This window comes from Sinohyriopsis cumingii, chromosome 17, assembly GCF_028554795.1.
Source record: "Sinohyriopsis cumingii isolate HCF-2022 chromosome 17, ASM2855479v2, whole genome shotgun sequence".
Taxonomy (NCBI): domain Eukaryota; kingdom Metazoa; phylum Mollusca; class Bivalvia; order Unionida; family Unionidae; genus Sinohyriopsis; species Sinohyriopsis cumingii.
The window spans coordinates 38,872,945-38,897,744 of record NC_142977.1 but is presented as its reverse complement, the minus strand read 5'-3'; the positions used below and the strand labels follow the sequence as shown (position 1 = coordinate 38,897,744).

General features: G+C 34.9%; 1 protein-coding gene across 1 annotated transcript in view; it reads right to left on the bottom strand.

The window, feature by feature from the left end:
- LOC149778457 (uncharacterized) overlaps positions 1-24,800 on the bottom strand; it is a 139,860-nt gene that overhangs the window by 75,756 nt on the left and 39,304 nt on the right. Inside the window, exon 3 of the mRNA XM_089939299.1 lies at positions 14,708-14,756. Coding sequence (XP_089795425.1) covers positions 14,708-14,756 — 49 coding nt within the window. The remainder of the gene's footprint in view (positions 1-14,707; positions 14,757-24,800) is intronic.

Sequence of the window (24,800 nt, the reverse complement as noted above, 5' to 3'; positions counted from 1 at the left end):
GATCACTCAGAAACCACGATTGAATAAACTTTGTTATAACTATATTACGTTTAAATTTTAAAAGTCAAATAAATTTTTAAATTTATATCAGTAAATGTGCTTACATGACCTGTGTGACTTTTACTATAGTATTAGATAATTAACAGTCTTGAAAAGACATAACCTCCCAGGCTGGACCCCACTATTGACAGTGGTGAGGGGAGGTACTTAAAGACATAACTTCCACAGCCAGACCCAACTATCCACAGTAGGGTTTTTTGAAGAAGCACTATTGCATCAAATGAGAAAATATAAAATTCCACAAAAACTGGAAATTGGAGTCCTTGTAAAAGCACAATTTTCTGTCCCATAAAGTACTGTCAAACATTGGGTTTACATACATAATCAAAGTCAAACTCTCCTATTTGAAAAGTGTTGACATTGTTTTTGAGTTCTATAAATAGTGCAAAGGAAAATATATATATATTTAAACAAATGCAGCTGCTACCATAGAAACTGATGACTCCCTGTAAATATCAGGGTGGCAAAGACCAATGCCCCAGTAGAAGAAATGTGTCTTGTGGAAAACTGCCTGTAGAGATGGGATTAGTCTCATCAAGAAGATGGAGAAAGAGAAGTAGCAGACAATACAACAGAACTAGATGCTTCCAACCTATGAAATATGACCTGAAGTAAGTTGTTAGAAGAGAAAGAAGAGAATTTCAAAACAGACAACTACAAACACTGGTTGAATTAGTGATCTCGATGATAGCATGATATTCAATCGATGCTTGCAGCAAATTTAATTCTCAATGATAGTTTTACATAAATTAGTGACGGATGAATGCATTCAATATTAGGGGTGAAATGATACACCTCTGCTGAGTATAGATACTATTCGAAATACACAGCCTACAATATGATACATTGTTACACACATAAACTTGATTGATCTTTTCATCTTTTTTAGGTCCCCTCTGTGGTATGGTGGTGCCATTTTATGTGTTGACATACAGGTTGTATTTGTCATCTGTATATATGCCATTCTCAAGACATGACAAGATAAAATAAACACTTCTAAGCAGATTACTTGTAAGGATACAGTGATTTTATTCAGCCATTTTAGGCTGCTCCATTTGTTAAGTTTAGGACTGGTCACTATTCTCTTTGGGCCATTTTAGGCTGCTCCATTTGTTAAGTTTAGGACTGGTCGCTATTCTCTTTGGGCCATTTTAGGCTGCTCCATTTGTTAAGTTTAGGACCGGTCACTATTCTCTTTGGGTCATTTTAGGCTGCTCCATTTGTTAAGTTTAAGACTGGTCACTATTCTCTTTGTTTTGCACTGCATGATTGCTTTTAAAAGATTTTATTACCAATGTCATGATTTCACTTGAATCTGGAATGCATTATAGTGTCATCTTCCAAAAAAGAAGAAAAAATGGAATTTCCTTGTGCAATGTTATCTTACCTAGAACAAGTCTGAGTTATGGAAGCAGAGTAGAATAATTACCAAACCCTTTACATTCTACTTCCTGCAGATGCTAAATTATTTCTGCAGACACAGACACTCCTTTCTTATGAGTGCAAAAGAAAATTATTGACAATACCCACTCCCTTCTAAAAATTAAAAAGCTGATTTTAACTCATGTGGTTTGGAATCTGATCCACTGTCGATTCTGTGCTAATTTTCTTTTATAATAATAATAATAATAATAATGACCTTATTTAAAGAGGGTAACACAATTAGCTAAAAACTAATCTACCTTGAGGCCCTCATACAAAGGAATTCATTTATTTAAGCTGCATCTCTGAAGCCACTGGATATACTGGGTTTGGAAGAAGGAAATAGAGTGGGCATTTCTAATCTCAACTGGAATACTATTCCAGAGCAGAGTTCCAGAGTATTGGAAACTTTTTTTTTAAAAACTTCTTATTTGGTTTGGGAATTTTATACTGTTTGGTAGACATGGATCGCAGGTGGGGAGTATTACCAGGTAGCCTATACTGGAATAGTGATTGTAAATATTCAGGAGCACTATTCTGAGATATCCTGTACATTAATTTGGCTTTTCTCAAACAGATTCGGTCTTTAATAGGTAATATTTTTAACCTACCAGCTCAACTTTCCTTGCTTTCTTTCTGGATTGATATTAGCCCAAATGCTCTTTTTTGAAGATGTGCCAGCTTTGCTATGTTTTTATCATTTGAATTACCCCATACTGTACTACAGTAGTCCAAATAGGGTTGTATGTAACTGTTATAAAATAGTTTTCTGTGCCTTTCAGAGAGAAAATGTCTTATCCTACTGAGAAGCCATAAACTTGAATTGACTTTTTTACTGGTATGTTTAATATGTTCAGTCCATGATAGGTTATTATCTACTAGAACACCAAGTAGTCTATCATGACAGACTATTTGCAGATTTGTATCCTTCCATGTCAGACATAGTTCATCACTATCAAGATTTGTCCTTCTTTGCTGTGTTGAGATAAGTAATATTTTAGTTTTACCAGTATTTACCACCATGCCATTACATGCGCACCAGTTTTCCAGTTTGTTTAGTGCATTCTGTAAAGAAATTTCGAGCTCATGCTTTGTGTTTTGGATGTCTGACAATGTTGTGTCATCTGCATAGAGATCTGTAGATGATATTGAGTCTCTTAGTAAAAGTGGTAGGTCATTAATAAATAAAATGCCAAGTAGTGGACCTAGAATTGAGCCTTGTGGTACTCCATATCTAATTGTTTCAGGTTCAGACAGAACATTATTTATGTAAACATGTTGTGTTCTCTCATTTAAGTATGAAGTAAACCATCTAATTGTTCTTTCATCACAATGGTAGATTTTCAGTTTCTTCAAAAGGATTTCATGATCCACCATGTCAAAAGCTTTCCTGAAATCTACAAATACAGTTCTGTCGGCATGTTCAGTCACTGATTACATATATCGTGGAATACACTCCAGCCCAGTTGATCTATGTTGTGGTGTTCCACAGGGGTCTGTTTTTGGACATGTTCTCTTCATTCTGTACACTCAGTCGCTCTCAAGTGTCATAGATCATCATCCAGTGTCTCACCAATAGTACGCTGATGACACCCAAATATACAAATCTAGTCACCCAACTGAAGTTGATGCTACCATCCAAGGTGTAGAGAGGTGCATTTCTGATGTGAAATCATGAATGACATGTAATAAGCTGCAGATGAATGATGATAAAACTGAGGCCATTTTGATCACAACACAAAGCCTTTCTCATTCACATCCTTTACCTCAAATAATAAATATCAGCAACACCAACATTAAATTCACACAATCAGTACAAAACCTAGGTGTTACTCTGGACAGTACTCTCACACTGCACCAACAAGTCATGAACATATGCAAGGCTGCATATCTTGAGCTGAGACGCATCAGCTCAATTCACAAATATCTTTCAGTTGATGCCACTAAAACACTTGTGTGTTCATTAGTACTTTCAAGACTGGACTATTGTAACTCAATTCTGTCTGGTTCATCTCAATATCTGCTCCAGATGCCTGGATCATACTTATAGAGTACCACGATCAGAGCACACCTCCCCGCTGCTCTGTACCCTACACTGGCTATCCATTCGATCCAAAATCAAACACAAAATTTGTTCTCTGTGCTACATTTCACTGTCGGACTCTAGTCCAACATACCTATCTGACCTCACTCATGTGTACACACCAGCAAGATACTTACATTCCTCTTCTGACAATCGTATACTCATTATTCCCACTATGAAAACAAAGTCATATGGGAGCATTCTTTTGCATACCAGGGCCCAGCAACGTGGAATGAATTGCCCACTGAACTTAGACACAAAGACACTGTGATCACATTCAAGAGGGCTCTCAAAACTCACTTATTTCGACTGCAAGAACAAACTTAAAGACCTAATAATGTTTCCTACCTTAAATATTCTCACCATGTTTTCTAATTTCATGGTGTTTGTTTTTGTAATCATATCATTATATGTTTTTTATCTTATAGGTGTTGTCTAATGTTGTAAAGCGATTAGAGCTTCTAAAGATTAGGCGCTATACAAAGTCCTCATTATTATTATTATCAGCATAAAAGGAGACATTACAAGTTAAGTTTCTCTGCTGCTTTGTATATATTTAGACAGTTTGATTGCCATTACTTCTAGTGTGTCCCTCAGTACTGAACAAGCTGGCTTTGATCGGTGGTTACTGTTTTACTCAGAGCACACATCCCCGCTGCTCTGAAACCCTACACTGGCTATCCATTTGATCCAGAATCAAACACAAAATTTGTTCTTTGTGCTACATTTCACTGTCAGACTCTAGTCCAACATACCTATCTGACCTCACCCATGTGTACACACCAGCAAGATACTTACACTCCTCTTCTGACAATCGTATACTCATTATTCACACTATGAAAACAAAGTCATATCGACAGCGTTCTTTTGCATACCAGGGCCCAGCAATGTGGAATGAATTGCCCACTGAACTTAGACACAAAGACACAGTGATCACATTCAAGAGGGCTCTCAAAACTCACTTATTTCGACTGCAAGAACAAACTTAAAGACCTAATAATGTTTCCTACCTGAAATATTCTCAGCATGTTTTTTATTTTTTAATGTTTTTCTAATTTCATGTTGTTTGTTTTTGTAATAATATTATTATGTTTCTTATCTTATAGGTGTTGTCTAATGTTGTAAAGCGCTTAGAGCTTCTAAAGATTAGGCGCTATACAAAGTCCTCATTATTATTATTATTATTATTACTCTGGACTTGAACAAAAAATAACAACCAATCAGAATTGAATGCAACATATTTCGCTACATGACACACCAGAAGTGTAGCCCTTATATTTGATACAAATAGACAAGACGTGAAGTAGCAGTAAAATTCAGCATACAGGTGGTTATTAAATGATCAAACGTGAAGTAACAGTAAAACTCTGCATACAGGTGGTTATTAAGATAGACAAGACGTGAAGTAACAGTAAAACTCAGCATACAGGTGGTTATTAAATGATCAAATGTGAAGTAACAGTAAAACTCTGCATACAGATGGTTATTAAATGATCAAACATGAAGTAACAGTAAACTCTGCATACAGGTGGTTATTAAATGATCAAACATGAAGTAACAGTAAAACTCTGCATACTGGTGGTTATTAAGATAGACAAGACGCGAAGTAACAGTAAAACTCTGCATACAGGTGGTTATTAAATGATCAAACATGAAGTAACAGTAAAACTCTGCATACAGGTGGTTATTAAGATAGACAAGACATGAAGTAACAGTATAACTCAGCATACAGGTGGTTATTAAATGATCAAACATGAAGTAACAGTAAAACTCTGCATACAGGTGGTTATTAAGATAGACAAGACGTGAAGTAACAGTAAAACTCAGCATACAGGTGGTTATTAAATGATCAACAGAACACTTAAATCACACATGTGGAACAAATATGGAATGTCTTCTTTACATTGATATGTTATCAGTGGTTGGGAATGCTGACAGGATAAAATAATCAATATGTAATTTTTGAGAGGGACAGGGGCAGATTTCAAACCATGTGATTTAGTTACCTTGTGTTTGTTGATTTGCAGAATGCAAGTGGGTGTAGCTAGCCAATAGTTTTTAGTCAATACAAACATGTGCCTGCTGTCTGTTTCTGACGAATTCTCAATTAAGAGAATAAAAAGGCAAATGGCTAATACTTATTCACAACTGCCAAAGATTAAAGTAACAAGTATGGTCTTCAAGTATTGATTCTTCACTTCTTGTATTGATATGTAAAAGATACTGATTCTGTACATCGATATATCAAGTAGTAGGCACAGTGTTTCTTGACCTTACAAAGGCTTTTGACCTTGTAAATCACAAAATCCTGCTGGAAATGCTCAACATATATCAAGTTAACCATGAAAGCTTAACTTTGTTTCAAACCTACCTTGAACTCAGACAAGAAGAAGATTCTATTTTAAATAAATTCTCAGATAAGAATCTGATAAAGTCAAGTGTTCCACAAGGATCAGTTCTTGGACCATTACTCTTACTGCTGTACATCAATCATTTACCATATCATATTCAGCTATCCACCAACAACATGTTTGCAGATAACACAACATTATATAACACTTTCCATGAGATTAGCACTAAATTAAGATTCGATAAAACAAATAACTGGTGTGAGCACAATGGTATGAAGATAAATGAAGCCAATTTCAAAAGCCATGATGATAGGTTGTCAAGCAAGAGTAAAGCTGAGAAAAAGGGTTTCAAAGTAATGATAAAAAGAATGGATATGCAACAGTCTTAACATGAAAATGTACTTGGCATCAATATTTTGTGCTGGAAAATGCAAGCTGATAAGGTCATTAAAGAAGTTAACTCACTGCTTTATCTCTTGAACAGAAGAAAATCTTTTTTCCCTCAAGAACAGAAAAGATGTTTTACAACGCATAATATCAAGCCACACCTAGAATATTGTTGTTCTATCTGGAGTAATAGTGGTACAGAAAATTAAGAAAAACTACTGAAATTTTGAAAAAGAGCAGCTTGTTATTCTTGATGCTGATTTAGATACACCATCAACAAATCTTTTTAAAACCATAAAGTGGCTTCCATTTCAGCACAGAACTCAGTCACAAAAGGGTTTACTAGTATATAAATCCTTACATCGATTGGCTCCTGATTATCTTAAACATAACATTAAATTGATTGAAAATGCACATATGTACGAACTAAGATCCATCTATAACAACAATTTATATTTAACTAAACCAAATTCTGAGTTTTAAAGAAGAGGTTCGCTTTTTCTGGAGCCAAACTATGGAATTCCATATCACCTTATATAAAGTCAGCTGACTTATGCCAAGCTTTCATAAAAGCTTCTTTCCAACATCGACAGAAACAATCATTTTATATGATTTAGCTTAATTTACTACAACTACTATTTAAAACATTGTTATATTATGTACTCACCTATATTGTTTTACTTACATTCGCTACTATTCTTTGTATGTATCCTGTATGTACTCATCCTTAATGCCTTGTGCATATTTTATTGTAGCAGTCAATGAATTGTCTGCCTCATCTTGTAACAATTGTGCATATATATATATATATATATATATACATTTTTTTGTACAAATGTAATTGTAGAAGACCTCATGGAAGATTGGAAAATTGACCAAATGAGCTTCTTCTTTAAATAAAGTCATCATTATTATTGTAATTGTTTCCTCCATTTGATATTATGGATAAAGCAATAATTACTGGAAATTAGCGGGGAGAGTGACAGCGTACATTTATACTCATCCTTTTGACATTAACTGAGTGCATGACTGATGTGCATGTTATCTACACAACCAGAAACTATTTCTAATCTTGTTTAAATTCAGACAACTGTTACCATTAAACTCCAATTCAGTTGAAATTACTCAACATTTCTTCATTCTGCATTGCATGTACTGCAGATGCACTGAGCAGGGCATAATACATCATGAATTTGTTTTAGTTTATATTCCTTATTTGTTTTTTTCAGGTAGCACGTCATATAAAGGACCTTTAAAACCACTGTTTAACAGGACTATTCAAGGGAACATTGCTTGCAGTGACTCGTATATTGGAATCCACAACCCTTGTGTCCATTTAGACTCAGTGTGAACTTAGCTTACACTGAGAGAAGTATAACTATAATAGTGATGGGTTCTATGTATAGTTTTACATTGATCTGATCTCTACTTCAACTACAGTGCATGTAATGGGTTTAATTTCTATTTTCAAACTACACTTCAATTTGTGTTCTTGGAAGTGGAAAAATGCTGGTTTGTATGAATGTTTGCATGTAAAACAATGTTGCTGTTAATATAGGTAATAATTTCAGTAACTTTTAAAATTATCATCTGAAGGGAAGAATCAAATTTTCTTGTTGCCAACTTTAGTGACCTTTTAATTAATAATTAGTAATCTGAGGAACTCAGACCCCACAAATACCATGAAATCTCCTACTGACAGATTCACACAAAAGCCACAAACTGTAAAAGCTTTATTTTTCTAATTATGAAAATTGAGGTAATAATAATAATATTATTAATAACAATAATCTGCAATGTGCACGGGTTGTTAGCATAGTCAATGTTTTTATATATTATGTATATCAATAAGTTGAGAGGTATGTAAATTTGTTTTGTGTTTCTCATGTCATGAAAAGCTGTTTCATAACAGGTGTACTTTTTCAAGCAAAACTTTTTCTATAAGTATCTATAGTATTTTAAATCTTTTCATAATTATCATTGACCATCATGATTAAATAAGTAAACAAAAAATTAAGATGACTTTTATCCCCATGATTCTTTTAAAAATGTGGAAATTATGTCTCCCTATCAGTCTGTCTGTCCTTTCATTAGTAACGTAATATATCTCTCACACCGACACAGAATTGAAATTTTGGGATACGGTTGGGGTAGCTTTTAGTTACACATAGCAGTTTTAAAATTTTAATTATGACTCTTGAGATAAGATCAATTTCCAAAAAATCTAAATAATTGAACTCTTGAAGGCAGAGATCCCCAGCCAATAACCATATACAGATTTGAAGGACACGTGGAAACAAAATTAAACATATATCCAACACAGACCCGGGGTTGTTCTCCCATGACTGGGAACTTGATCATGGCTTATAACGTGGAAAATGTTAAGATCCCTATTCTAGAGCTATATATACATGTATGGGCACAAATTAGGGAATATACACACTTGTACATCTAGCACATATCCTAGGTTTAGTCCTCGGAGTATGGGACTTACCCTTGACTCACATCAAGATTCCCAACATTTAAACTATATCTACACTGACTTGGTATGAAAAGAGAAATACACCATTACAGTATTGACAAATTTCCTCTGGAATCAGACCAAACCCCTAGCCACATACATATGGTGATATGCTGTGCCATGTTATTTACCTATTTCTAGGCATTTTCCTGTATCTCACTTTGGTTTAAACTAAATTTGATGGTTACCCAAGCAATTGTTCAATGAGAAAACTACAAGCTACTACTGTCCATGTCATTCTTGAAGAAAATGTGGAATCAGTGTTTGTGGATAAGTAATTCTGTAAAAAAATCTTCCAATATTATTGAAATGTTTACTGAAACTAATCTATTTGGCTGGAAGGTGTTTTGTAAGTTTTACCACAACAAAAGAGTGCTGTCATTCTTTCTTTAAGTTTAAGGTCACATTACTTTAAGTGTGGTGTTTTGTAACTCTAACAGAATTAGTAGCATGAAAATTGGTAAACCTTTATACATAACAAAAGGGTGCAAAATTTGCCTCTTTGATGGTTCCCATTTGAAAGTCAAAGGCAGACATTACTATATTTGTTTGAAGCTGTAACTTGATTGCAAACCTTTAAATAAAGTAAAGACATATGGACTGACTGACAGATGAATATACAGAAAAGGTCATTCCTACAGGACTATCACATATCAACATGGGATTCATGCATGAAAAGTAGGTCACTAGGACCTGTTTTGATCTGGGTTGGTTTCAAATGATACAAGGAGTCTTCTAATCAAATTACAAACAAATACCAAAACTAAAGCTAAAGATACGAGGAAACCAAAACCTTTAATGCTGGGGATAATCAACATATAACAAAGTAATTAACTTTAGAAAAGCAAGTCACTTTGCCCCACTTTCCACTGCAGTATGGGCACTATGATTCATGGAACCCCATGACCATACACATACTATGTCCAAGAAATCATTTAAAGGTTTTTCCATTTTAAAATAACAGTTAATGGTGGATCACTATAATTAGTATAAACCTGAAAGGCCTTTATGATAGGATGATTTCTTTCAAACTTGTTGACTTCTGTTGAGCAGGTTTAGTAATGGTAGCTATATTGGATGGAGATCAGCATTATTTGTAAACAATACCTAAAAGCCTGATGCTAAGAGCCTATTGTTAAATATGGTCAACTTCTGTTGAGTAGTTCTTGAAAAGTCACAAAATGATTGTGATTGCCATTATTAAATGGGGGATCAGCATCTTTTGTATATAAAAAAAACAACTGAAAAGCCATTTATTAGGGGTGAAATGATACACCTGTACCTCAACGATATGATTCATGATATGCATATCTTGCATTACAATACATATTGAAACACATGATCTTTATGGTCTCTCAATCTCTGGAAGGTAGGTGGTGCCCTTTCATGTATGTTGACATTCTATTCCTATTTTCAGTATGCAGACTACAGACAGACAAATAGTTATCATTATACGCAATTCTCATTGATGAGAATATAACAACAATACTTTCCAACTGACTACCAGTTGGTTGCAGTGAGTTTTATCCCACATTTTAGGCATTTTATTGTGGCTAAATTTAACTTTGTTTTGTACAACATGAATGGGGGCCCCGAGTGGCCGAGTGGTCTAAAGCGCTCTCCGTTACAGATCACTGCCATCTCACCTCTGTCTGCGTGGGTGAAAAATGGCGTTAAACCCTACAACAACAACAACAACATGAATGATCTGAAAACATATTATTACCAGTTTCATATCTTAGTTACACTTGGAAGATATTACGATGTTATCTTCAAAACAGAAGAAATAATGCAATTTCTTCATGCAAAGAAAATCTCATCTAGAACAAATCCAGGCAGGGGAACAAGGTTAATAACAACAAAACCTACCACCTTTTATTTCCTGCAGATGCAAAAGACTGCTGCAGCCACAGGTACATGTTGTATTTGTTAGTGAAGAATGAAAACTATATATTGACTAAACCCAGTCCTATTCTACAATTTTCTTTTAACTTAAAGGTGATAAACTTCAGCAGTTTGAAACTGCCCCATCACTCATTCTATGCTAATTTTATTTATTTCCTCAGCACCTTCATTCACTGGTTAAATATCTCTGCATAAAAACGAATAATTCTAAATTTGTTTCTGTGACCAATTTAAGGAAGATGATGACAGGATTTTATCTTAAGGGAGACCTACCCCATTATCCATGAAAAAAGGAGAGAAGGAAGAAAAAGTCATAAGTCAATATTTATCTAAACTTCAATATGTCTCTCTTCCTGCTCCACTTTCTTACAGCTCTACTGAAATCAATATCTTTGACAGATGTCACCTCTAGTTGTATAAGTATTAATCTGTGCATATTCTGCTCCTTTTCTTTGCATCACTATTGTTCTGTGCTTTTTTCTGAAAGGGGCATATATATATAGCTAGCTTTGTCAGCTTGACTATGTTGGGAAACTGATCATTGTGATTGTTATGTAAAATTTTCAGAGATGACAGATATTATCTTTTGGATACATCTGCTCCTAAATAGGATTTTTCACCAACATAAACATCCTTTGTTAAATCAGTGGTTTACTGACTACTATGGCAAATTTCTTATCTGTCCCATAATGTTGTATAAGGGTATTTGGTCCATCAATGCCTGTGCAGACAGAGATATTAAACTATCTTTACTTCATATTTGCATTTTCTAAACCCTTATTTTATTCAATTTATCTTAACCCTGATATGGATACATGTACAGTTTTGTAGCAAATGATCTACAGGGCAAAATTGATTAATCAAAACAATGAAAATTGCATTATACTTTTAAATTCTCTTTATTTTAATTAGGTTCAGTATTCTGCCCTTTGTAAATTTAATTTCGAAATACTACTGAAAAGGTCATGCCATCTATTTTTCTGTACACCCAGCATGTACATCTGACTCGTATTTAACACTATTTCAGGCTCAAAATCACTCACTTGTATCTAAATTAACACTTTCCCCACTCCAATAATCTGATATACTTCATGATTTTAAAAATTACTGTCATCATTACTATCATCAGCAAGTATTTGCCGAATGAAATTGTAAGGAACCAATCCAGGAATCAGGCATTTTGGGTTTTCTATGTAGCCCGTATTTTAAATACGCATTTTGTAAAACTTTCTTCATAAATGGTTCAAATTATGCCATAATTTGTATTTCCGGCACATTGTTCTAATTAAATTTAGTTTCAGAACCATCCATGTCATGCTTGAAGAACCCAGTTGTGGAACATTTGCTGCCCCAAAAACATATGTTGCATCAAGAATGGTTAAATACAAATTATATAATACTGTTACGAGTCTATGCTCTTAAAATAAGTAACAGAAAAGAGTGAAGACAGCAAGCTTTGTAAAATTTAACAAATAATTTATTTCCCTAGACTACAAAGTAAGAAACAACCACTCCGGTGGCCTAGTGGTTAGAGCGTCCACCTCGGATGTGGGAGGTCGTGGGTTTGATCCCTGGCCGAGTCATACCAAAGTCTTACAAAAATGGTACTAACAGCTGCCTCGCTTGGTGCTCAGCATTAAGAAGTTAGTGTTAGGACTGGTCGACCTGGTGTCAGGATAATGTGACTGGGTGGGACATCATGCTACATGTCTGCGGCATGAAGCCCCAGTGCTAGACATCACTTTAAACTGCCACACTGCAGATATCGTAGCAACATGACTGAAAAATTGTTCAAGCTACGTTAAAAATCCAAATCACACACACGCACACACACACAAAGTAAAAAAAATAACAAAAAAAACTTACAGCATTGCAAATTAAATCCAAATTGTAATCCAAGAATTAAAAAACACAAGTTCTATCAATGAAAAGTTTTAAGTGAATCAAGTTCAAATCCCAATGAAAATCCAAGATGGAAGGTGATGATGTATGCAATAGTCAGCATTGTACTGATGCGTCAACAGTCTCTTATTAAATCACAGAAAATATTATTCCAGTTTTTGAATTCCGTATAAAATGTGGTAAATGTTGTTGTCCAAGAATTAATTTAGCGCACTAGTATTTCCAGGGAAAACAATCCCCAATCTGGACACAACATAAAACAACTTGACTGTTCAAGTGTTAAGGCACGACTCATAAATTGGGTCAGAAAGAATTCTTTTCATAACATCAGCTATAAGACTAACTAAAACGCAAAACAGATTCCCAGATGGGGTCAAAAGTTCATACTTCTGGAAAAAATAGAAGTTTGTTTATGAATTAACACATGCTTCATGTCACTTAGTCCAGGTATGACCTTGACTCAACTAAATGATTCTTACTCTGAGAAAGGGAAGAAAAAAAGTTGTTTACCAAAACTGTCACTGATATTAAGGTCAGCAACTTAGAGAAAATGTTTCTATTATTAGGCATTTACATCAATGAAATGTTTTTTTTTAAAAATCAATCAAGTCAAACAGAACTGAACTTAATTCTGAGAAAAAAAATCAAGTCCAGTAAACAATATTACATTGCAGTAACATGTAATGGAATAAAAAAAATTTTAAACTAACAGACAAATAATTGATTTAAATATACATGACACTACACCAAGCATATTTTCTTATGTGAGACTTTCAATGAATTTGTGGGAGTTTTCACGTTTCACTGTTCTCCAAGCATGTGAATTTGTACAAATGTTGCAGGATTCACGCAATGGCACACCCTGACAGCGTCTTTGCTTAAGTACTTGACATATCTAATGACTTTACTGCTAAGTCTCTCTGTTGGTCTGCCCATACTTCTTGTTTGTCACTCACAGAATAAGCTACATTGATTTCTGGTTGGTAGTTATTGTTTAACCTGGAGCAGAACAAGCAATAACCACAAATGAGAATTCAGTGTAACTTATTTCAGTATACAACACACCAGTAGTGTAGCTTTCAAATTGACCAAAGAAGCCAAGATACAATTCAAAGTAAAAACTTCACGTGAAAGTGGTTATTAAATGATGACCAAATTACTTCACCATGCATGTGGAACATGTTTGAAACGTATAGTATATGCAGAACATACTTCTGGGTTAAGATAATTAGCATGGAATGAGAGCGGGGTGGACCAGATTACAAATCATGTCACTTTGTGTTAAATTGTAGATGGCAAGTGGGTATTCTATAATAAAAAATTCAGTTTTACTAACAAACATGTGATTGCAAATGCTATTTCAGATGGATTATAATTTTACAGAATAACAAAGCAACTAATAATAATTATTCATGGCTGCTGAAGACTGAAATAACATGCATCTGGTAAGTATTGTTTTGTACTGATTCTTTGACTCTTTTAATGAAATATGCATCGTTTCAGCAAAAGTATTGATGCATTAATGGTATATCGATGAACTGTTTTACCCCTACCATTTACGTCAGGATGCTTTCTGACAAAATGGGTCAAATTCTTCTGTTCAGTGTTTTTTTCAGAAGTCATTTAAATGTTTTTTCTATTTTTAAATTGTATAAATCTGAAATCCTGTTATACCATTATGCTTCTGAGTAGTGTTTGAGATGAAGTCTATCAAAGATTTTCTATTTTTAGTAATTGCAGCCATTCTCCAATGGATTGGCATCATTTGTAAAGATTGAAAGCTCTTTAAGCAGTTATGATCTCCAACAAATTTAGCTGAATTTTGTTCAGTGTTTTTTTTTATATAAATAAAAGAAATCTCAAATAACAAATGATGACAGTTGCAGAACCATACTTTGAGCTCGTGGCCTTATGACTTGATGAATGGAAAGAATCCTGACCAATATAGCATTTAATTACATGCTGTAGTTTAGCTGAAATATTAATGAAACTGATTTGGTAAAACTTACAGCCTAATAACTCCGTAATGCCATTTTCAGCTGCAGTGATAACATTAAAGTTGTCACTCATGCTTACCTCTAATCGCAAGTAACCACTTGGACAGTCTCTCATAAAGTCCCTATACCTGCAAAAGAAAGGTGTGTGTGTCTGTATATATATATAAACAATTTTAATTTGGATTACTCTGATATATTCTGTCCTGATGAACAGTTATTTCTGAAATCAGATTTTCAACATTTTGCATGAGACTTTAATATTTGTATAAATTTATAGTAATAATGTAGTATGCAGATTTAGATGCTGATTGACCTATATACTGAAGTTCTTTACTTAAACTTCCTTGGTTTCCTAACAACAACTAGGGTGAACATAAATGTCCAAACACTGTGTGAAGCAGCTCCTTTAGCCAAGAGATGTCAATTCACTTCAATCCACATTGACCCTTGGCATAGCAAGCAAAAATCAATCAGCCAATGAGAAAACTCTATACATCTGCTAGGTATTCAATAAAGTGACTTGTATGTTGTCATCATGTCTTAACAAAAAAACTTGCATGTAAAGGATTTAAATTGGAGAGACTGACATATAACAGCTAAAACCGTTATCATCAGCCAATCATTTTATGCTTATCAGAAAAGTGTGATGAAAATGGCGCCTTTCTTGGCAATAAAGTGTCTTTTTCATGAAATAATCAATTTCTTTGTGACAGAACTGTCTGTTTTCATATAGATTTCTCCAGACAAAATACTATCAAATATCTTGATAAACAAGGGATAATTTTTCACATAAATACGTATGCATCCTGAATAAGCATGTACAGACTGATTAAATATTTCATTAAAAAACTTGTTCTGATGAGTCTGATTTCTTCACAAAGAAAGAAACAAACTTCATGAAAAATGCACATCATGAAAAAAACAATGTTGTACCTTTTTCATGGAATAGTTTTTTTCATTAAGAAACACATCACTAAAAAGTCCTTTCAAATTTCTTTGTGAATACTGCACATTTTTTGAGGATTGCATATTCTTCACCTTTTTCATGAAAAACTTCACTTTTTTCTCATGAACAATTTGTATCAATGTGTACAAAACACTTATTTCATGAACAATTTGTATCAATATGTACAAATGCTTATTTCATAAAAAGGTTACAATCTTCATAAAGACTGCACCATTATCATGAAAAACATTAGGATAATTGTGTTTGGTAAATTCTTGGCAATATATTGTTGCTTCTCTACTTATATATTTAATCTACATTGATAATTTTACATTTCTTCTGAAATGTGATTTTTTTCATGTCAATGCAAAGAATTCATATAGAAAGTTCATTTCTGTAACAAGTGACTACATGTATATACATCAATGCAACTTTCCATGCAAAAAGTGTCTTTTTCTAATGGAAAATGAACATTTTTCATTAAAAAAAATAGTGAAGAATGTAACTTATTTTCATTAAAAAAGTGCTTGCACCTGCTAAACCCCCAACCACAAGTCTGCCATTTATTATTTTGGTATATGACTTATTTTCATTTCTACAATATGGCTTTTGAGGGTCAAGTGCACGACCACACCACACCACACCAAACTTGTGACCTTAAAACATACTATTTGAGTCTTAAAAATAACCCAAAACTGTCTGGAAGGTTGGCAAGTACAATACTAATACTACTACTAATAATAATGTACAGTACCTAATGTTTAGAAGTACAACAATAATAATAATAATAATAATAATAATAGAAATGTACAGTCCCTAATCTTTAGAAGTACAATAATAATAATACCGTAATAATAATAATAATAATAATGTACAGTACCTAATCTTTAGAAGCTCTAAGTGCTTTACAATCTTAGATAACACATAAAAAATATAAACAATGACAGGATTGAAAACAAACACCATGAAATTATAAAACTAAAACATGCTAACAATAATTAAGGAAGTAAGCATTCAGTTTTTATAAATGTTCTTGTAGTCAAAATATGTAAGTTTTAAGGGCACTCTTAAATGAGATCACAGTGCACTTATGTCTAAGATCTATGGGCAATTCATTCCACCCCTGATATGCAAAAAAAACTGTCCATATGACTTCACTTTAACAGTGGGAATAATGAGAAAACAAGTGTTGGAAGAGGAGCATAAGTTTCTACATGGGGTGTACACATGGGTAAGGTCACACAGGTATTTTGGACTGAAGCCAGTCAATGAAAAGTAACATAGTGAAAAGATTTTGTTTGATTCTGGATTAAATGAGTAACAGATTACAGAAGGCTGGAGGTGTGCTCGGTTCTTTGTACTTCATGGATGATCCAAGCAGACATGGTTTGGATTTTTTGATGTCTGCATAGCAGATCATGAGCTGAAAAAGACAGAAGTGTATTAAAATTCTAGTCTTGGAGATACTAAGGAACACACAAGTGTTTTAGTGGCATCAACCAAATGAAAACTGCAAATGGAGCTGATGCGTCTCAGCTCCAGATATGCATGCAGCCTTGCATAATGTTCATTACACGTTGGTGTAAGAAAAGCATGCTTTTGAGAGTGACACATATGCTTTGTACTGTCTGTAAATTTAATGTAGGCATTGCTGATACTTATAGTTTGAGGTAAAGGATATGAGTGAGAAAGCCTTTGCCTGGTGATCAGTACGGCTTCAGTTTAATCATCATTCATCTGCAACTTATTACATGTCATCCATAACTTCACATTGGAAATGCACCTCTCTACTCTTTGGATGGCAACCTCAACTATAGCTGGGCAGCTTAGACTTGTATATCTTAGAATCATCAGCTTACAACTGGTGAGACACCGGATGTCGATCTATGACACTTGAGAGCTGATGAGTGTTCAGGTAAAGCTTTGTGAAACACCAAAACAGAGATCAAATGTTTTCAATTTACAGATAGAATTTGTGGCCTGTTAATAAAGTAGGATTTGAACTATAGTAAGGATGCATTGTGACGATGAAGTAATATATCATGGTCCATTATGTCAGCTGATGAATGGTTGAAAATACTCCGAGGGAAAATTCTGCCATCATGTACATTACAGCTGATATAGTAAATCATGTTTTGAATGACCTCTGCTACGAGCATCCACCTGACCACAATTGTTATGCAAAGATTTTATGATAAAAATGAACTGTTGTGAGTTACCACGTGCAGAACACAGCCACAAATTTTAGACACAATAAGCGATCTGACTATGAACAAACACATCGCAAAAAACAGAAAAACATAAATGACCTTTTTTAGTCCTTTATAACCGCTTGGAAGGGTCTGCAGGCAAACTAGAGGTTGTTCTAAATAACACTGCTATGAATAATTGCATTGAAAGAACAGAGAAAAACACACTGACATTTTTGTTGCTGTAAACACAACTGATTAGAAGGGTTGGTTCTAAACAAAACAAAACTTGAGTATGACTACCAGTTTTCTAACCAATGTGGGTATGTGAGAAAGCTTGCCAGTAGCTTCTCGTGGGTCGGTGGTTCTTTCCGGGTTCTTCCGCCACCATTAATACTGGCCGCCATGTATAGCCTATCGTGTGCTGAAAAATGGCATTAAACCCTACAACAACAACAACAACCAGTTTTCTAAAAGCTACTGGCCATGCAGATAGCATCCTATACTACCAACTGCAAACCATTACTAACCACTGTAATTATGAACAATTCGTGTAAATACATACAATTAACTATTTCTTTTTCAAAGGGAGCAGTCGAGGATGTTAATAACAGGGCTTGATATTAGGATTTTTTTCACTAACCCACATGATCACCAGAATAAAATATTTACTGATCCTATTTCATTTTTTAATGCACCAATTATTGTTCATTAACATTAACTCAAAATAATAACTCTGTTTCACAAACAAGACTCATGAATGAAAACTCATGTGCACTTTTATAATCTTCAAATACTAAGTGCAGAAAGTGCACAAGACCACAGCCTTTACTGGGCCATACACAACCATTTGTGTTAATTTTCCCAGCATTTCTGGTACTTTCTTAGCCTCTTCTATTTATCATCTTTGCAACTGTATTCTCTCTTGTCATCATCTAATTTTTGCTGTTTATTAATGCTCCGATGTTTACAATTATCACTACACAATGCACAGAATGTTCATCAACAACGATATAAATAGTAAAACAATGTTCATTATGATTCTGGTTTATTCACTGAATCAGGTGATGTGCAATCGTTTCTGATTAGTCAATACCGTCTTGATATCTTATTATTTTTTTGTATCCTCAGTAATAAAATCAGTGCTTGCGAGCAGTACACCAGTCTAGTTCCATGTGTACAAAGACTGTTTTGACGATGATTACAGAAATTAACAGATGATTGGATGAGTAATTTAACATCTGCCCATCTGTCCAATGAGCATTTATTGCCCCTTCTCAGGTGCAGGATGTTGGCAGATACTCAATTTACACAATAAATCGATCAATGAACCATAAAGGAAATGCCCACTCACAACCACTTCCTGTTATCATAGAGACTGTCTGAGTTATTTTCACTGCTCCTGGACAATTGATTAATGATGGCTGGGTTTTAGTGATCCACTGGCAAAATCACTAACTGTAAGATAGTGGATTATGATTAATTTCCAGCCATGCACATTCAATTCAATGGTTCATGTTGTTTTTTTATCTTGGAAAAACCACACAACAATAATAATGTCATAATTAGAAATCGTCTTAACGGGCTTGAGGTAGGGGTTGAGTATGTTGTTTGTCACTGAAGTGAATCTATAATTCCAGGGGTAAATGAGGTCATTGTCTTTAATAAGTGATTATACACTTTCCCAGACTTGACTGTCATTTAAAAAAATTCTAGTTTTTTGCCGCTTTTTGATGCTACAGTTATTAAAACAAACACAGCAAGCCATCATCTGTACAACATAGTACAGCTGGTCACAACATAGTACAGCTGGTTACAATATAGTTACAGCTGGTTACAGTACTTTGTTTCTTTTGTGGTGCCCATAGAGGGGTAGTACCTCTGGTGTGGGTAGCAGTTGTGCTCCCTTGGGGGTAGCTAGACCTTTGGTCTCCACTTGGCACTTAGCTCTCACCTGTGGCTCCAAGAAGCTGTAGCATGCACAGTGGCCACACCATGGGCAACGGCTTTGACTGGCCGGCCAAATCAGGTTGAGGGTAACCAATGGGTCTCAAACCCTCCGTGAGTCAGGGATTGTCACCTAGAGCATGTGAAGACTGGACCCAGCAGACTGCATGGAGCAACCACCAGCTGGTCAATGAGCAGGAAGGTGGACCCAGCAAAGTGATGTGGAGTGCTAAGAGCATGGCAACACATGTAGGATGCCATGGTCATCCACTGCGTCCAATCTCCATTCCAGCCATCTTGACTATGTCTTGCAACTGAACTAAGTGGAGCCTGGACAAGAGAGTGAGGCTAATGCAGCACAATCCTTCCTCACTTTAATCCAACTCGCGCACAAGTCATTTATGTCATCACCCGTGCCCAAGTCCTGTGGCAACGGCTGAGCTGCGATGCAGCAGGTGTGGATGCACTGGTAGACGTAGTGGCAGACCTGCACGCAGGCAGCACAGGCCATATGGTTGTCTTCCATTGACCTGAAACAGAAATGGATGTCGGCAGCAGTCTGAAGGACTAAGCAGACCTCTTCAGGATAGCACTGCTTCATAGCCTGAGGAAGGGATTACAAAAGGTGCCCTAAAAAAAGCCTGCTTCATCTACCCTGACCAGCTTACTGTGGCTGGAGGGAATCCCATTCTTGCAGTCGAAGTACAGAGAAAACCTGAAAGGTTCCACTCACTCTTGGTGCTTGGAACATATGCAGTCTATTGGATCGTGCAAAGGCTGACAGACTGGAGAGAAGAACTGCGCTGATTGCAAGAGAACTTGCTCGCTACAAGATAGAGATAGCAGCCCTGAATGAAACTCACTTGGCCAATGAGGGCCAACTGACTGAAGTTGAAGCTGGTTACACCTTTTTCTGGAGAGGACATGGCACTGATGAACATTGTGAGTCTGGAGTTGGATTCGCTGTCAAGTTGAGTTTCATGGCCCAATTATGGTATGTGTGCTTAGTACCATGCATGGTCCAATTAGGGTAGTCTGCATGCATGGCCCAATTCAGGTAGTGTGCCTATTACCATTCATGGCCCAATTCAGGTAGTGTGCTTATTACCATGCATGGCCCAATTAGGGGAGAGTGTTTAGTATCATGCATGGCCCAATTAGGGTAGTGTGCTTATTACCATACATGACCCAATTAGGGTAGTCTTCATGCATGACCCAATTCAGGTAGTGTGCTTATTACCATGCACGACTCCTTTAGGGTAGTGTGCTTATTACCATGCATGATCCAATTAGGGTAGTGTGCTTATTACCATTCATGGCCCAATTATGGTATGTGTGCTTAGTACCATACATGGCACAATTAGGGTAGTCTGCAAAAATGGCCCAATTCAGGTAGCGTGCTTATTACCATTCATGGTCCAATTCAGGTAGTGTGCTTATTACCATGTGTGGCTCAATTAAGGTAGTGTGCTTATTACCATGCATGACCCATTTAGGGTGTGTGCTTATTACCATGCATGGCCCAATTAGGGTAGTGTGCTTACTACCATTCATGGCCCAATTAGGGTATGTGTGCTTAGTACCATGCATGACCCAATTAGGGTATGTGTGCTTAGTACCATGCATGACCCAATTAGGGTAGTCTGCTTATTACCATTCATGGCCCAATTATGGTATATGTGCTTAGTACCATGCATGACCCAATTAGGGTAGTCTGCATGCATAGCCCAATTCAGGTAGTGTGCTTATTACCATTCATGGCCCAATTCAGGTAGTGTGCTTATTAACATTCATGGCCCAATTAGGGTTGTGTGATTATTACCATGCATGGCCCAATTAGGGTAGTCTGCTTATTACCATACATGACCCAATTAGGGTGATCTGCATGCATGGTTCAATTCAGGTAGTGTACTGTTTAGCATTCATGTCCTAATTAGGGTAGTGTGCTTATTACCATGCATGGCCCAATTTGGGTAGTCTGCATGCATGGCCCAACTAGGGTAGTGTGTTGTTGTTGTTGTTGTTGTGGGGTTTAACGCCATGTTTCAGCACACGATAGGCTATGCATGGCGGCCAGTATTAATGGTGGAGGAAGAACATGGGAAAACCCCGGGAAGAACCACCGACCCACGAGAAGCTACTGGCAAGCTTTCTCACATACCCACATTGGCTGAATCCTAGACTCGAACCCACGCAGACAGAGGTGAGATGGCAGTGATCCGTAATGGAGAACGCTTTAGACCACTCGGCCACTCGGGGCCCCTGGGTAGTGTGCTCATTACCATGCATGGCTGCACTTTTTACATTAATTTGGAGGGTTAAATCAATCTCAAAAATTGATCTTCAAAGTATTTTTTATTCTGTGCAACCATCTTGGTTATGAAAGTACATCTAATAACTGATGAACTCACTACAGCACTAAAGGGAGCAAAATCTTCCAGTCTATATGCATATCTGATGGGACTATATATTTTTAGATTGTTGGTGTGCACCTATTATGAAGAGTTTAATTGTCATGAAATTTACCAAACTAACAATGTATGCACAATGAGAGGATTACATCATGAAAATTACCAAACTAATATTGTAAGCACACTGAGGGTATTACATCATGAAATTTACCAAAATAATATTGTAAGCACACTGAGGGTATTACATCATGAAATTTACCAAACTAATAATGTAAAGCACACTGAGAATATTATGTCAAGAAATTTACCAAACTAATATTGTATGCATACTGAAAGGATTATGTCATGAAATTTTCCAAACTAACACTGTACACATACTGAGTGTATTACATCATGAAATTTACCAAACTAATAATGTAAGCACACTGAGGGTATTACATCATGAAATTTACCAAATAATGGAAGCACAATGAGGGTATTACATCATGAAATTTACAATATAAATAATAATGTAAAGCACACTGAGGGTATTACATCATGAAATTTACCAAACTAATAATGTAAGCACACTGAGGGTATTACATCATGAAATTTACCAAATAATGTAAGCACACTGAGGGTATTACATCATGAAATTTACCAAACTAATAATATACACACAGTGAGGGTATTCATCATGAAATTTACCAAACTAATAATGTAAAGCACACTGAGGGTATTACATCATGCAATTTACCAAACTAATAATGTAAGCACACTGAGGGTATTACATCATAAAATTTACCAAACTAATAATGTAAGCATGCTGAGGGTATTACATCATGAAATTTACCAACTAATAATGTAAGCATGCTGAGGATATTACATCATGAAATTTACCAACTAATAATGTAAGCACACTGAGGGTATTACATCATGAAATTTACCAAACTAATAATATAAGCATGCTGAGGGTATTACATCATGAAATTTACCAAACTAATAATGTAAGCATGCTGAGGGTATTACATCATGAAATTTACCAACTAATAATGTAAGCACACTGAGGGTATTACATCATGAAATTTACCAACTAATAATGTAAGCATGCTGAGGGTATTACATCATGAAATTTACCAACTAATAATGTAAGCATGCTAAGAATATTATTTCAAGAAATTTACCAAACTAATAATGTAAGCACACTGAGGGTATTACATCATAAAATTTACCAAATTAATACTGTATGTACACTGAGAATATTATGTCAAGAAATTTACCAAAACTAATAATGTAAGCACACTGAGGGTATTACATCACGAAATTTCCCATACTATTAATGTGAGCACACTGAGGGTACTACATCATGAAATTTCCCAAAGTAATAATGTAAGCACACTGAGGGTATTACATCACGAAATCTACCAAATTAATATTGTATGTACATTGAGGGAATTACATCATGAAATCTACCAAACTATTATTGTACACACACTGGAGGTATAACGTCAAGTACAGCAATTAAGGTTTCAGTGGCAATGGAGTCTACAGCTGCATGTAGGTTGTATTAAGTTCAGAGTTAAATTCATGAAAGCAAGCCTCTTTTTCAAGATTTCATGTACATGTTTTTTTTCTTTCTAGGATAATTAACCTTCTGCTAAATGTGAAATACTTATTTATTACATGTAAGTAGCACATTTTCTATTCACTAATTTGTAATTTTAACCACCGACAGGAAAAGATTCAACAATTAAGAGTCTCTTTCTCTTCACATAATGCCCATATTTAAATATCAACTGAAACTTAATATTTTGAAATTATAGCAGTTTTAAAGTTTTAAATGTCTACTTGAAACTTGATATGTTGAAATAGCAGTTTTAAAGTTTTAAATGTCTACTTGAAACTTGATATGTTAAAATAGCAGTTTTAAAGTTTTAAATGTCTACTTGAAACTTGATATGTTAAAATAGCAGTTTTAAAGTTTTAAATGTCTACTTGAAACTTGATATGTTGAAATTGCAGTTTTAAAGTTTTAAATGTCTACTTGAAACTTGATATGCTGAAATAGCAGTTTTAAAGTTTTAAATGTCTACATGAAACTTGATATGTTGAAATAGCAGTTTTTAAGTTTTAAATGTCTACATGAAACTTGAGATGTTAAAATAGCAGTTTTAAAGTTTTAAATGTCTACTTGAAACTTTATATGTTAAAATAGCAGTTTTAAAGTTTTAAATGTCTACTTGAAACTTTATATGTTGAAATAGCAGTGTTAAAGTTTTAAATGTCTACTTGAAACTTGAGATGTTAAAATAGCAGTTTTAAAGTTTTAAATGTCTACATGGAACTTGATATGTTGAAATAGCAGTTTTAAAGTTTTAAATGTCTACTTGAAACTTGAGATGTTAAAATAGCAGCTTTAAAGTTTTAAATGTCTACTTGAAACTTGATATGTTAAAATAGCAGTTTTAAAGTTTTAAATGTCTACTTGAAACTTGATATGTTGAAATTGCAGTTTTAAAGTTTTAAATGTCTACTTGAAACTTGATATGTTGAAATTGCAGTTTTAAAGTTTTAAATGTCCACTTGAAACTTGAGATGTTAAAATAGCAGCTTTAAAGTTTTAAATGTCCACTTGAAACTTGATATGTTAAAATAGCAGTTTTAAAGTTTTAAATGTCTACTTGAAACTTGATATGTTAA